We start from the raw sequence: 12,655 nt of genomic DNA, 5'->3' as shown, positions 1-12,655 counted from the left end.
ATTAAGAGCGAGTCTCCTGTAACTGTTAAAACGTCCCTAGTCACTGTATTCCACCACATATAACCCTAACCCTGCTGGCATACCCACCAGTACATCCAAGATTCTGCCGCGCAGTAATTTACCTCTTTTTACCACAACGCAGCCGAACCTTACACCTTCCACTGCAACCCACCTTCAACAACCACCAAGACATCGTCATCGCCGCATTCAATCGATGCATCGGTATGGCTTCATTTCTTCCTTATTTATTTCGTCGCGCAGTACTAACTAGCGGTAGAAATGGCCGCCCTTGAAGATCTAAGCGATCTTAGCGACTTTGGCGATCTCAGCGATGCGCCGCCCGATGAAAATGCGCCGCCCGATGAAAATGCGCCTGATGAAAATGCGCCTGATGAAAATGCGCCCCCGCCACCACCACTTACGAACCCCCCCCTCCCCGGGCATCGACTTTTTAGTACAAAATATGACTCCCTCGATGATCTTATGGATGATTTGAGCGAATTCGCCGCTTCTGCGCTCTTCAATACCGCTAAATTACGAAGCTCTAACTATGTCAAGGACTTCGGCGCAACGAGGGTTGATTTTGGCTGCCAACGTGGAAGAGTCGTGAAGTCCAGGGCAACAGTGGACAACACCACCACCGAATACAGAGGCAGTAGTTGGCAGGCCGTAGCCAAAGCCCTCAATTATAACGATAGAAAATGGATCTTCGAGCTTCTTCTTGAGTAAATCATCTATTTTTGGCCCTGTTATGTAAGCGAATTTAACGAAGTCAGCTTCGCTTTTTACTATAGATTTGAGCGATTTGAGCGAATCTATGGTCCTGAGCTAGAATTACCGTATTTGGAAGTGTGTTGACGTTGGCGACGGCGGCGAGGTGCAATTGCGGTGCAACTGTGTTGCTAGCGTTTGGAGCGGGGTTGCCAGCGAATGTGGTAATTTTAGCTGTAAAATGTGGTATTTTCATGCGCGGTGAGCTGTAACGCTTGGCGGCCTATGTACACACAGTGACTGGGGACGTTTTAACAGTTGCAGGAGACTCGCTCTTAATTAAAATCATTCATGCCATGCCATTGGCCGCGAAGAAGGTTCTCGACGAAATATTAAGATGTAATTAAATTGATAGAAGGTCTCGATGGGGTTATGGTTTGAATGCAACTGAGGTTTCCCTAGTATTGGCGGCCGCGACTGTGACCTTCGTAAGTTAAGTATCATCTCTCGCTCTATCTGACGGACAAGAGTAACGATACGGCATATAAACCAGCTACCAAAAGCTTCAAGAGAAATTGATAGGTGTGACACGATGAATACTCCTATCAGGGCGAAGTTGTCTGGATTTGAGCCACATACCCCTGTGCTCACAACTGCCCTTCCGTGCTCGAAAATACCCTTGCAGAGGGCAACCCCCTATGCTCTCTCTTCTGTATAAAGAACTACCTAGTAGACTTGAAATCTTAACAAAGATTTAGGGCTTGGACCGCAACTACGAGAGAAATTGACCTGTGTTCCAATGAAGTACTAAATCTGAATATATTTTGCTATTGATCGAGGGTAACAGGTGCGAACTCCATGCTATTTGTGGTGTTTGATACAATGGAAGTACACTGCTCAGGGGTAATTACAAGAATAAACAAAGGAAAAAAGGAAAAAGAAACGAAAACCAAAAGGAATAAAAAGAGGTATGCCGGGTCTCTAGTATATCCCCATAACCAAAGATCTATCCCACTGTATCCAAATGTCATGAAACTCTTTCTACCCAGCCCCAGTGGCTCCTCCACCATTCTAACCGACGCTTCGACTTCGGCCAAACCACACCCACCCTCAACAAACACCGCGAGCGGCTAGTTGGCATAGCCGCCCTGGTATCCCGTCATGCTAGGCCGGCCGCTGCTCTGGTAGCCGGTCATGCCAGGCTGGTTGGGGACCTGCTGGTGCTTGCCTGGCGAGCCGGGGGAGGTCATGGGGAGGATCCCGCCGCGGGAGGGGCCCCTGCTGTCGAGGCTCTCGAGGGTGACGTCGTCCTTGTAGCCGGCGAGGGCGCGGCTGGGGTGGTAGACGAGCAGGATGACGGCACAGATGAGCATGAGCGCGCCGTCGAGAATGAGCAGGTAGATCTCGGACCCCAGCAGCACGCTGTCCTGGCCCGACGCGTACTCGACGGTGCGGAACACGGACCGTACCAGGATCAGGAAGCTGACCGCGTACAGGGCGAGGATGAACTGCCGCCACGGCGCCGCCACCGAGAACGACCGCGCCGTCGGCTCCTTGGTGATGCGGATGTGGAAGATCACGGTGGTGATGATGAACAGCCCGAAGAAGAGCACTTGGATGGCCAACCCCGCGAGCAGCACGTTGCTGCCGAGGTCGCTCTGCTTCTTCGTGTCGGCGTTGGAGAGGATGCCGCCGCCTGGTTTCGCTCCTGTCAGTGCTGCTGCTTCCCCCTTCCACTCAGCGGTGCAGAGCAGACTTACCGGCGCCCTGTGTGAGGAAGGACAAGACGTCACCAGCGACAAAGATCTTGGTCAGCCACGTCGTGCGGACTATGGAGTGCTGGTGGGCGTCGAGCAGGCGCACCAGCCGGCCGAGCATCATGTAGACCGAGGCGGCCATCAGCGCGGGCGCGAGCAGAATGAGCAGCGACTGCATGATGAAGGGGCCGAGCGTCCAGTTCGGCGTCTGGCCCGTGGCGATGACTCGACCAACATATCCAATCGCTTCGACTGTTTGTTGGGGGAAGGCGAGACATGGTAAGCAACTTGGCCGGGGGGGGGGGGGGGGGGGGTCGAGTCGCTCTCGTTGGATCGTTACTCACAAAGACATCCCACCAGAAACGGGATGAAGTACCACGTCTTCTTGCGCACGATGAGGAAGAGGTGCCCGACGGATACGATAGCGAACAGTATAACGAAGGACAGGTTGGCGGCCTTTGACGGGTCGTAGTGGTAGTACTTGAACTTTGGCTTTGCGTCTCCGTCCGACATGGTGAAGAGCCTTTGCGCGGGCACGCTATGCCTCGGGAACTGGTGTTGATTCGATGTTGACAGGGATGACGGACGACGAAGTATTCGGGAAGCGAGCGACGGGCGAGGAAAAAAAGAAATCCAAGACACCTAAGGATGTTGGTTATCGATGTGCTTCGTGGACTGGCCAAGGCAGCCGAGGAGTGTGGGCGCACGGCGCATATAAAACGAAGAAGAGCAACAAGATTTAGCGTGGCTGAGCCAGCTCAATGACTAGGGCCCCTTGTGGGGCGGGGGTGGAAGCGGGTTTGGGAACCGGTGGGTAACAGGGAATAGTCTCCGAACTTGGACCGTGTGTGTTTCTGGGGGGAGCAAAGAGGAAAAAGAGGCTCGCGTGCGTATTTCGTAATGAATCCTTCGAATGTTGATTGCTTACGCGTTTCGATGCAGGCGTTGTAGCTGTTTTGGGCAAGCTTATTTTTATTTACAGGGGGACACTCCGTGTTGTCCACGATAAAGCAATGGAACGGCAACTGCCAAGAGCCCATTGGTACTGACCGCGTGTTCTAGGCCATTTAATCTCCTTCCATTGCACAGAGCTCTGAGCTCAGCCCCATTCCGTGCCTGTCGTATCTCGTAATTAAGGCGGCTACGGAAGTGGGCCCGGGGTTTACCAGACTCCGCCAGAGCCTGGCAGGGCATTTTGTGCTGGGGGCGGGATTTTTCGCTTCGCTTTCGCATCCTCGCCCCATTGGCCAGCGGCAAGGATGACGTTCCACGGTTGGCTGAGCCGCAGCTCAGGGGTCGACCTGCCCTTACCGTTCCCCCATCGGGCGCTACTTACGGCGAACCTCCGATGGTGACACCGTCATGCACCCTTGGCTGTCAGCATTGCTCTCAGACTTTTCCTTTTGACTGGCCCCCGATCGCAAACCCAAAGTTGAATGCCGATTCAAAACCAATTAGTTAGACAGGACGACGCAATCAATTGCTCAGCGATTAATTAGTTACCGAAGCTCATTACGTTTACATATGCCGGCGCACAGCCGATATCTCTTTCAGCACTTGGGATTTCTGGTTGCTTTGTTGCTACCGTCTTATTACGGTGCGTGGGAGCTCATTGGATGTCATTTGACATCCTTAAGGTGGCGGTGGGACCTGGGGCAGAGTCACTCATGCGGTGTTATCTTTCTGATCTGGTTGTGTTTCTCAAACCTCCAATCGCTAGCGGCCCAAGCTGCAGCTGCATCTCAAATCATACCCAAAGTGGCGGTAAGCCAAGCAACGCTCAGCCATGGCATGCGCCATCGAGACTGCAGCGGCTACTTCCGGTCGTCGTCAACCACAGTGTGCTGCTTAGTTAATTATGTCTCCGAGCCGCGTCGACCTAATTGTTAGATAGAAAGATGCCACCGAAAGTCGAACGGAGCACCACACCGGCCAGAGAACCAAGGTTTACGGGTTTCCGCGTGGTCGAATCTCGGTCTGCTGGCTGACGTGTCCCCGGGCCGGGCTTCTCGAGGCGGACGCCAATGGGAACTGGCTGGGTACCGCCCCGCAAAGTCAACCGTCAGGCTCTCATGCCCCCCAACCGCCGCCCTGCATGATTAAGCTCAGTCTTTATCGTGGCTCCGCCCCATCGGTAGATGAAACCCGGCGCGTCTAGGCCCGTTCGCTACCTAAGAACCGGCGCGGCGGTCTTGACATGGTGCACACCCTGCATCTCGGTTTCGGTTTCGGTTTATTGTTCAAATTATTTAGTCTTTGGACCGGATGTTGCCGTCGACGCTGCCCTGCTGTCTCAACAAAACACGAACCGATAACCTGCGAGAGGCCTTTGTTTCCTGTAATGGCAGTCGCAGCTCTACAACATCTGATTAGGTCTGTATTTGGCAGGCGCCATGGCCTTCAGACTCTCCACTGTCTGAGCCTTTACCATTCTCGGCGGGCGCAGTTGCAGTCCATTTTCGTTCCCCGTACAAATCCACTAAGAACAAAGATGTTGACTGAATCGCCAAAAATACAAAATTTTCTCGAGCTACCGAAAGCCTCCTTGCCTCTCTCTGGGTCTCTTACAGTCTATCGACTGCCTTGCCCTTCCAATTATGAAATAAGGCACCGTCCATGGTGGGAACTCCGAAGTTATTTGCTGGTGATGCCCCGACCGACTTCTCTGACAGTTATATGGCATAAACGACTCCGGAAAATGCTGCTGTCTTGGATGAAGTTGACCGACTTCTCTGGCAGTTGTATGCCATAAGCGACTCCGGAAACTGCTGCTGAAATGCTGCTGTCTTGAACGAAGTTGACCGACTTGTCTGGCAGTTATATGGCAAAATGGACTCCGGAAAATGCTGTTGTCTTGAATGAAGTTTCACTTTCACATCCTACATAGGCTTTCCCCCCTTAACTATCCGCCTCGGATAGTATCGTCCGGCGGCAATTAGACGAGGGCGCGTGTTCATCTTCAGACAGAGTCGGGGTCCGTTCCGACTCGCTCATTATGTCCTCTCCTTGCCCCAAATCGGGGTAAACCCCGTTTCCTCCAGCCTGAAAAGTTGTACTGCTGCGCCCCAAAACTCGTGTGCCAGGACTCCATATGATCAATACTGCACACTTGGACCTTGGAAAGGCTTGCGCGGCATCATGCCCACTCACAGTGCTAACCGTGAACGCGATACGGGACGGAATCACGACAGGCCTGGTTCATTCACCTGCTTCGGGTCACGTCCTGTCCTTACCACTCAAAGCATTGTTCATTTTCTGTTCCCGAACCGGCGGTGGGCCAATCGAGAGCAGTTAGGTCCTTCCGTCGGACCTTGGACGCGGGTGGCTGAAAGAGCGTGCGATCTCTGTCTGCTCCTGACGCCAAGTTGGTGATCCGGTATGGTCTGATGCATCTCTTATGGGGGCGCAGCTAAGGCTCAAGCTCTACTCTGGTTGAACCATGTACCCCTTTGCTCACCGACTGACGGAAACACGGATGAGAAACCTAGTGGTATGGATCGTCTACCCAGCCTCCCAACGCCACCTCCTGTCTCGATCGTGGTCTTAAGGAGCCGAGCCGGTTCATCATTGACGTCGCCAAGTCTAACGGGCAGCCTGAACTCGCCATTGTGATGGGATAGCTGTAGCCTACAACCTACAGCCCACAGCCCACAGCCTACAGCTTACAGCCTACAGCCTACGGCCTACGGCCTACAGCATACAGCATACAGCATACAGCATACAGCATACAGCATACAGCATACAGCATACAGCATACAGCATACAGCATACAGCATACAGCATACAGCATACATGTGTACTGTTGCCCAGGCCTCCAGGAAACGGGTATCTGTTTTGTCGGGCTGTTGCAGCGGCAGCTCACGACATTCACGCGCCTTGAACAAAGACCAGCCCCACTATTGATTCAGCCTGTTAGGCTTTTTATCAGAGCCCTGCCACGCCGACTACGAGGTCTACCCCGGTTCTACCCCGGTTTGTGGGCTCCAAGGCTTGACTCGGACTTGGCCATGCTCTCCTTGCCGTGTAACCCAGACTTTCCGATGTATTGCAGAGAATTGCAGAGACTTGATTTCTGCGGGATGCACCAGTACTAGTACTTTCCAGTCATTCTTCAACAATCTCTGTACCCCTTTCCGCAGCCCAAGTCTCATTGCTCACGAGATTCACAGGGTTAGGGTTATGGCGCTCAGTCCCCAAGACGGAGGTATTTCGGAAAGCGCACAGCATTTCCGTCAGCCACAGCATTTCCGTCAGCCACAGAATTTCCGTCAGCCACAGCGACCCCGGCGGCGAAGCTGCTGAATAAGTGGGTCAGGCCTCCATGACATCATGCGCGCCAAAACGGGTGATTATTGCCTTAGTAAGGAGCTTGGCAAAGGCAAAAGACGATGAAAATGGGAGTGAGGAAGGAGCATGTCATAATAAGTCAATGTCCACGGCGCGCTCGCAGCTTCCTCAGCGTGGTGTAGATTTCGTGGGAGATCGGGCATCTCCGACACCGGTCGGCCTAGGGGCACGGCATTCGGGAGCAGACATCCACAGCGGGGCAAGCTGCCCAGCTGCCCCTCATCGGCTTCACCAGTGCCCCGCCCCCAGCAGCGGCACGGTCGAACTCTCCCGATAGCGTTTTGGGAAGGAAAGTCGACGAGAAGGTTATATATTGGGCCGACGTCCGCGATCGACTTGCATTGCAATTTCTAGGCCGTTGAACGATGAGGACAACCGCAACCCACTTTCTCCAAATCCTGAACTCACAGCTCCGACACCCCACCGCCATCACCACCACCACCACCAAAATGAAGCTCCTCTACCCCAACTCGCTCGAGCTCGACACGGCCAGCATCCGGGGCTTCGCGCCCACGCTGTACGAGTACGACGTGCACGCGCGAATTCCCGACCATCTGCTCGACGCCGAGATCCTGGTGACGTGGACCAACAGCGCGGCGAACCTGCGCGACGCCAAGGCGCGCATGCCCAACCTGCGCTGGATTCAGTCGCTCGCGGCGGGGCCCAACGACGTGCTGGGCGCCGGCTTCGACCCCCGCGCCGTCGCCGTTACCACCGGCTCCGGCCTGCACGACCGCACCGTCGCCGAGCACGCGCTGGGCCTGTTGCTCAACGCCGCCCGCCGCTTCTACGAGATGCGCGACTACCAGCTGCAAGGGAAGTGGCCCGGCCACCTCGGCGGCCCGCAGCCCGACCGCGCCCCCGGCAGCTTCCGCACCCTGCGCGACGCCCGCGTGACGGTCTGGGGGTTCGGCAACATCGCCAAGACGCTGACTCCGCACCTTGTCGCCCTCGGCGCCACCGTGCGCGGCGTCGCCCGCCACCGGGGCGTGCGCAACGGGATCGAGGTGTTTGGCGAGGACAGCCTGACCGAGCTGCTGCCGCAGACGGACGCGCTGGTCATGATCCTGCCGGGCGACGCCTCGACGCGCCACGCGCTTGCTGCCGAGCGCTTGGCGCTGCTGCCCAACCACGCGTGGGTCGTCAATGTCGGCCGCGGCTCGTCCATCGACGAGGACGCCCTGCTCAAGGCCCTCGAGGCCGGGACTATTGGCGGTGCCGCCCTCGACGTCTTTGACACGGAGCCCCTGCCCGAGGCCAGCCCCCTGTGGAAGGCGCCGAATCTCATCGTCTCGCCGCATGCTGCAGGCGGCCGGCCGCAGGGCGCCGAAGCGCTGATTGTTGATAACCTGCGCAGGTTTTTGGCCGGTCAGCAGTTGAGGAACGCACTTTAGAGTGGCTGCGTGTTTTGGCTGACGGAGGGCTGATTGAGCTGGGAACTTTGGATGAAAGGAAGCACCATTGGATGGCGTAATTCTTGGATCACGGAGATTCCTTGACAGGTTAGTTTCCTTGGACAGGTTAGTTTGCTTGGACAGGTTAGTTTCCTTGGACAGGTTAGTTTCCTTGGACACCAAAATGTCTGGATAGAGACAGTTTTCATTATCGCATAGTTCATAGCGGTCAGTTCATTAATAGTCGGTCGATTGAGAGATTAGTTTCAAATGACAGGTTTCTAATTCCAATTATCTAAATGGATTCGGGATTACGGATCTACCTTCTTTGACTTTGACTTACCAACAAGGACGGAATTACTTCGTGAAACCACTTATGTGGAGTCACTTGGCTGATCAGCCGAGTCAGTCGAGAACACTCAGCGACGGGATCTTATTCTGGTTGCGGGCGCGGAAGCGCGTAAACTCGGCGTCGTAGGCGAAGCTGGCCGACTCGTCGAACTTGAGCTTGCCCAGCATGAGCAGGGCATTCACGAAGCCCCTGACAGCCTCGGTGTCGTAGACGTCCTCCCTCGTAGTCTCCATCCACCCCATGTCGGGGCTCACGGGCTTCCACACAGTGTAGCCGGTGGCTGCCCACTTGGGGTGCTCAATCAGATCCTTGACAAACTCCTGCCAAGCCCGCTGCTGGAGCGGGGTCTTCCGGAGGTTGTTGCCGAAGCAGATCTGGAATCCCGTAATCTTCATGTGGTTGACAATAGCGCAGGAGCTCATTGTGGCGGAATGGATGATCCGGGAATGAAGTTGAGTGAAGGTGGAGAGTGAATCTGAAGCTGAAGAGTGAATCTGAAGAATGATGATAATAAGTGAAAGTTCTGTACTGTGGAATCCATGGTGCTTTTACACGCTGGCTCGCGGCAACGCCCGGGAAACAATCCCATTGTAGAGTCGGAATGAAGGAAATTAAGGTGTCACAAAGGCCTTTGTGTCACTTTTTTGTGACTTTTTTGTCCTATTTTTGCGGTGTCGATTCCGTGGTTGTCATCGAAGACATTGTGTTAAAGGCTCTTGAAAGAAAGGCCGGGTGACTGGCCCGGAATAGTGCTGGGGCAATTGCAATTACCTGCCACCTTTTCTGACCCAGTGTTGCAAAGTGAATGATCCCGAAATTCATGATGCAAACTCATGACTGCCTACTCTGGCTAGGAATATGCTTAATTGAAAGGGTTACACTCTCAGGGCCCATGGTGGTTCCAAGTCGCAAAGGCACTGTACATTGACATCTTGGATTATCAACATTGACAGCCCGTCAAGTGTCGGAAGGAGCCGCATCTGAGCCACAAGTGGGCGCAGGTGGCGCACATGCTAGACCACTTACAGCCTAGGCTGTGTCAGCCGAATGCCGTATAACTACGGTATCTAGGTCTAGGCCAGCCCACCTTTCTTTTCCTTCCGAATACAAGCACTTTTTTGCCCTCAATTAATGCAGTGTTGTATGTGCCATCAAGCGACTCAAACCCGCAACTGCCGAGTGTCCACCAAAGGAAATGGACTACCTTAATCGCAGCCCCTGGGTAGGCCGCAGAAAACCACCAGAAACACCAATCGAAGCCCGTGCTTCATCACAACACAAATGGGGGGAAGGTTGGTGATCGGCGCCAGGGGCAGCGGCCGAGACGGGATGGCACGTGTGGAACGTCAAACGGTTCCGGCATCCTGAAGCACGGGGCTGCAATTTATCCACCACCCACACCGGCACACGCGCAATTTGCCTGTTGTTGCCGCATCAGAAACCTCAGACGGGCGCGCCTTGGCGTACGCAACTTGCTCGCCTGCCCCGTCTGCGTACGCAACTTGCTCGCCTGCCCGTCTGATGTCTGTGGAACCCGGGGAAAAAAGGGGGTTGCATTTCTCTTGAGGTCTTCACAATTGGCGTGTCATGCTTCCGTGGAGAACGAGATCGACAGCTCATGCGGCAGCGCCGACACACATGAGATGTTTCCTCGGCTTCTCTGCCCCGGGCGGGTGAGGGCGAGCATGACGGTTGCGGGCGCAGAGATGCGTGTGTTTAAAAGAGCAGCCGGCCCAGCCCCAGGCTGCCAGATCTGTTGTTTCTTTCCTTTCCTGGTTATCCCTGGACGATTGTTGAACGAGATTCGCTCCTTTTGGTTCGCTCCTTTTCGTTGCTTGGCCTGGTAAATCAGTTTTCTGTCCTGCTTCTTTTAATATCTTGCACTCATTCGCTTCTTATTCGCTTCTTATTCGCTCCTTTATATACCTGTATACCACCTTGCCCAGCGATGGCGTCTCTCAGGCTAGCAGCTGCGCTGCCCCTTTTCGCCTCCCTCCTCCACCCAGCCCACGGCCAGCGCATCGGCACGCTGGTGCCCGAGGTGCACCCCAAGCTGACGACGCAGGTGTGCACGGCGGCGGGTGGATGCGTGAGCAAGCAGACATCGCTGGTAACGGACGCGCTGTCGCGGCACTTCCACGCGGCCGACGACGCGTCCGTGTCGTGCTCGGCGCAGCCGCTCAACACGACGCTGTGCCCGGACGCGGCCACGTGCGCGCAGAACTGCGTGCTCGAGGGCGTCGAGTACGGCAGCATCGGCGTGCTGGCCACGGGCGCTGCCGTCACGCTGCGCCAGTACCTGTTCGACGGCGCCGCCTTCAAGTCGGTCAGCCCCCGCGTCTACCTGCTCGCCGAAGACGATATGAACTACGAGCCCATGCGCCTGCTCAACCAGGAGCTCGCCTTTGATGTTGACCTGTCGCGCCTTGGCTGCGGCATGAACGGCGCCCTGTACCTGTCCGAGATGGACATGTCGGGCTCCCGCAGCGCCCTCAACCCCGCCGGCGCACAGTACGGCACCGGCTACTGCGACGCGCAGTGCTTTACCGTGCCCTTCATCAACGGGCTGGTGGGTTCTGTCCGCTCCCGAGCCCGTGACTACCTCCGCTGACCTTTGTGTGTCCAGCCCAACCTCAACAACTCAGGCTCGTGCTGCAACGAGATGGACATCTGGGAGGCCAACGCCGAGGCGACCGTGTTCACGCCGCACCCGTGCAGCAGGGTGGGCTCGTTCCTGTGCGCGGGCACCGAGTGCAACAAGACGGTCGGCGTGTGCGACAAGGACGGCTGCGGTCTCAACACGTTCGGGCTCGGCAACCCCGACTACTATGGGCCGGGGCTGACGGTCGACACGTCGCGGCCGTTTACCGTGGTCACCCAGTTCCTGACCAGCGACAACACCACGGCCGGCGACCTCGTCGAGATCCGCCGCCTGTACGTGCAGGACGGCGCCGTCATCCCAAACACCGCCAAGACCACCAACGCCGCTGTCGCCAAGCTGCCCGGCTACCAGGGCGCCGTGACTCAGGACTTCTGTGAGGCGCGCAACACGTCCGACTTCTTGCGGCTCGGCGGCGTCAAGGCTATGGGCGAGTCGCTCGCCCGCGGCATGGTGCTCATCTTCAGCATCTGGAACTCGCCCGGCGACTTCATGAGCTGGCTCGACGGCGGGAGCAACGGGCCGTGCAACGCGACGGCCGGCGACCCCAAGACTATCATCGCCAACAACCCGGACGTGTCGGTTACCTTCTCCAATATCCGCTGGGGAGACATTGGGTCGACGTTCAGCGCCGCCACGTCGCCCGGCGGTGGAGCGTCGAGCGCCGCCGCCGAGGCCGGCGGCAAGGCTGCCCTGCAGGCGTCGACGTCTGGGGCCGTGTCCGCGAGGCAGGCGGCTGTGGGCGCCGTGGCGGGCCTGACGGCGTTGCTGGGAGCGTTCCTCGCTTAGGAGGGGTTTGGGTAGACAACCCGAGTGTTCGTCGAGCGAGCCGGGGAGAGGCAGCCTGGCCTTTGAGAGACAATAAGGCAGCCTGACCTTTGAGAGAAGATACATGTAGATACACGTAGAGGCAACCTGTACATAGATGGCGTGTTTGTAGTTACCGAGGAGCACCAATCCCCGATTTTCCCACCATGCCGCCTGGCCAGCATGACGTCGATATGCAACTACTCGCACCCTGAACTGCAGCTGAACGACGGGCTCGTGCCCCTGGGATCCGGGGCCTTGTTTCCCCACAACACGGACATGTACGAGCGCTTCTCGGGGCTGTACGGCCCGGGCACCATTTACTGCTGACACCTGATCATCGTCTAGCGCGTCGTCACCCTGGTGTATACTGTGTCCGAGGTTGTGAGGTATGTGTGGGACTTGCGGTAGGCGAACTTGCGGAATGCGGGCGCACGAGACGTGCCTGGGGCCGCTGAGGAGGGGGTTGAGCAAGTAGAGCTGTTACCGGCTTTTCAAAGTGCAGAGTTAGGAGCAACACAGCGCTAGCAAACATAGCAGTTAAAAATAAATTGCATTGCATGCTAGTCATTACTATGCACCGGTACAATTTCTTGGTACGCGAGACATAAAAGGAACACCCTCAGCC

At 56.2% G+C, this 12,655-nt stretch overlaps 4 protein-coding genes across 4 annotated transcripts; 3 read left to right on the top strand and 1 right to left on the bottom strand.

Moving 5' to 3' along the window:
- Positions 1 to 1,528: 1,528 nt before the first annotated feature.
- On the bottom strand, positions 1,529 to 3,071 carry B0T26DRAFT_434083 (RTA1 like protein-domain-containing protein). The gene is made up of 3 exons (XM_060434994.1): positions 2,813 to 3,071; positions 2,472 to 2,720; positions 1,529 to 2,407 (listed from the first exon to the last, which is right to left on the bottom strand). Exons 1-3 carry the CDS (start codon positions 2,979 to 2,981, stop codon positions 1,842 to 1,844), a joined length of 984 nt encoding a protein of 327 aa, XP_060293490.1. The 5' UTR covers positions 2,982 to 3,071; the 3' UTR covers positions 1,529 to 1,841.
- Positions 3,072 to 3,786: 715 nt separating this feature from the next.
- B0T26DRAFT_724294 (uncharacterized protein) lies at positions 3,787 to 4,375 on the top strand. The gene has a single exon (XM_060442676.1). It carries the CDS (start codon positions 3,993 to 3,995, stop codon positions 4,356 to 4,358), a length of 366 nt encoding a protein of 121 aa, XP_060293489.1. The 5' UTR covers positions 3,787 to 3,992; the 3' UTR covers positions 4,359 to 4,375.
- A 2,497-nt stretch (positions 4,376 to 6,872) lies between these two features.
- On the top strand, positions 6,873 to 8,361 carry B0T26DRAFT_724292 (D-isomer specific 2-hydroxyacid dehydrogenase). The gene has a single exon (XM_060442675.1). The coding sequence runs from the start codon at positions 7,181 to 7,183 to the stop codon at positions 8,207 to 8,209; it is 1,029 nt and encodes a 342-aa protein (XP_060293488.1). The 5' UTR covers positions 6,873 to 7,180; the 3' UTR covers positions 8,210 to 8,361.
- Positions 8,362 to 10,509: 2,148 nt separating this feature from the next.
- On the top strand, positions 10,510 to 11,844 carry B0T26DRAFT_601022 (concanavalin A-like lectin/glucanase domain-containing protein; the record flags this gene model as incomplete). Its single annotated transcript, XM_060435737.1, has 2 exons — positions 10,510 to 11,130; positions 11,188 to 11,844. Coding segments are annotated over 2 exons (1,278 nt in total), but the record flags the coding sequence as incomplete, so codon positions are not given.
- Positions 11,845 to 12,655: the final 811 nt, after the last annotated feature.

The sequence above is a fragment of the Lasiosphaeria miniovina genome (genome assembly GCF_030549165.1).
Source record: "Lasiosphaeria miniovina strain SMH2392-1A chromosome Unknown B0T26scaffold_6, whole genome shotgun sequence".
NCBI lineage: Eukaryota > Fungi > Ascomycota > Sordariomycetes > Sordariales > Lasiosphaeriaceae > Lasiosphaeria > Lasiosphaeria miniovina.
This window is presented reverse-complemented; position numbering and strand designations above follow the sequence as displayed.

What these genes read in the sequence shown, in the direction of transcription:
- B0T26DRAFT_434083 (XM_060434994.1), bottom strand. Translation starts at nt 2,981, where the DNA reads ATGTCGGACGGAGACGCAAAGCCAAAGTTCAAGTACTACCACTACGAC. An exon ending in GTTTCTGGTGGGATGTCTTT is followed by an intron (nt 2,721 to 2,812) that starts GTGAGTAACGAT and finishes CCCAACAAACAG; the next exon opens with TCGAAGCGATTGGATATGTT. An exon ending in CTTCCTCACACAGGGCGCCG is followed by an intron (nt 2,408 to 2,471) that starts GTAAGTCTGCTC and finishes GAGCGAAACCAG; the next exon opens with GCGGCGGCATCCTCTCCAAC.
- B0T26DRAFT_724294 (XM_060442676.1), top strand. Translation starts at nt 3,993, where the DNA reads ATGCCGGCGCACAGCCGATATCTCTTTCAGCACTTGGGATTTCTGGTT.
- B0T26DRAFT_724292 (XM_060442675.1), top strand. Translation starts at nt 7,181, where the DNA reads ATGAGGACAACCGCAACCCACTTTCTCCAAATCCTGAACTCACAGCTC.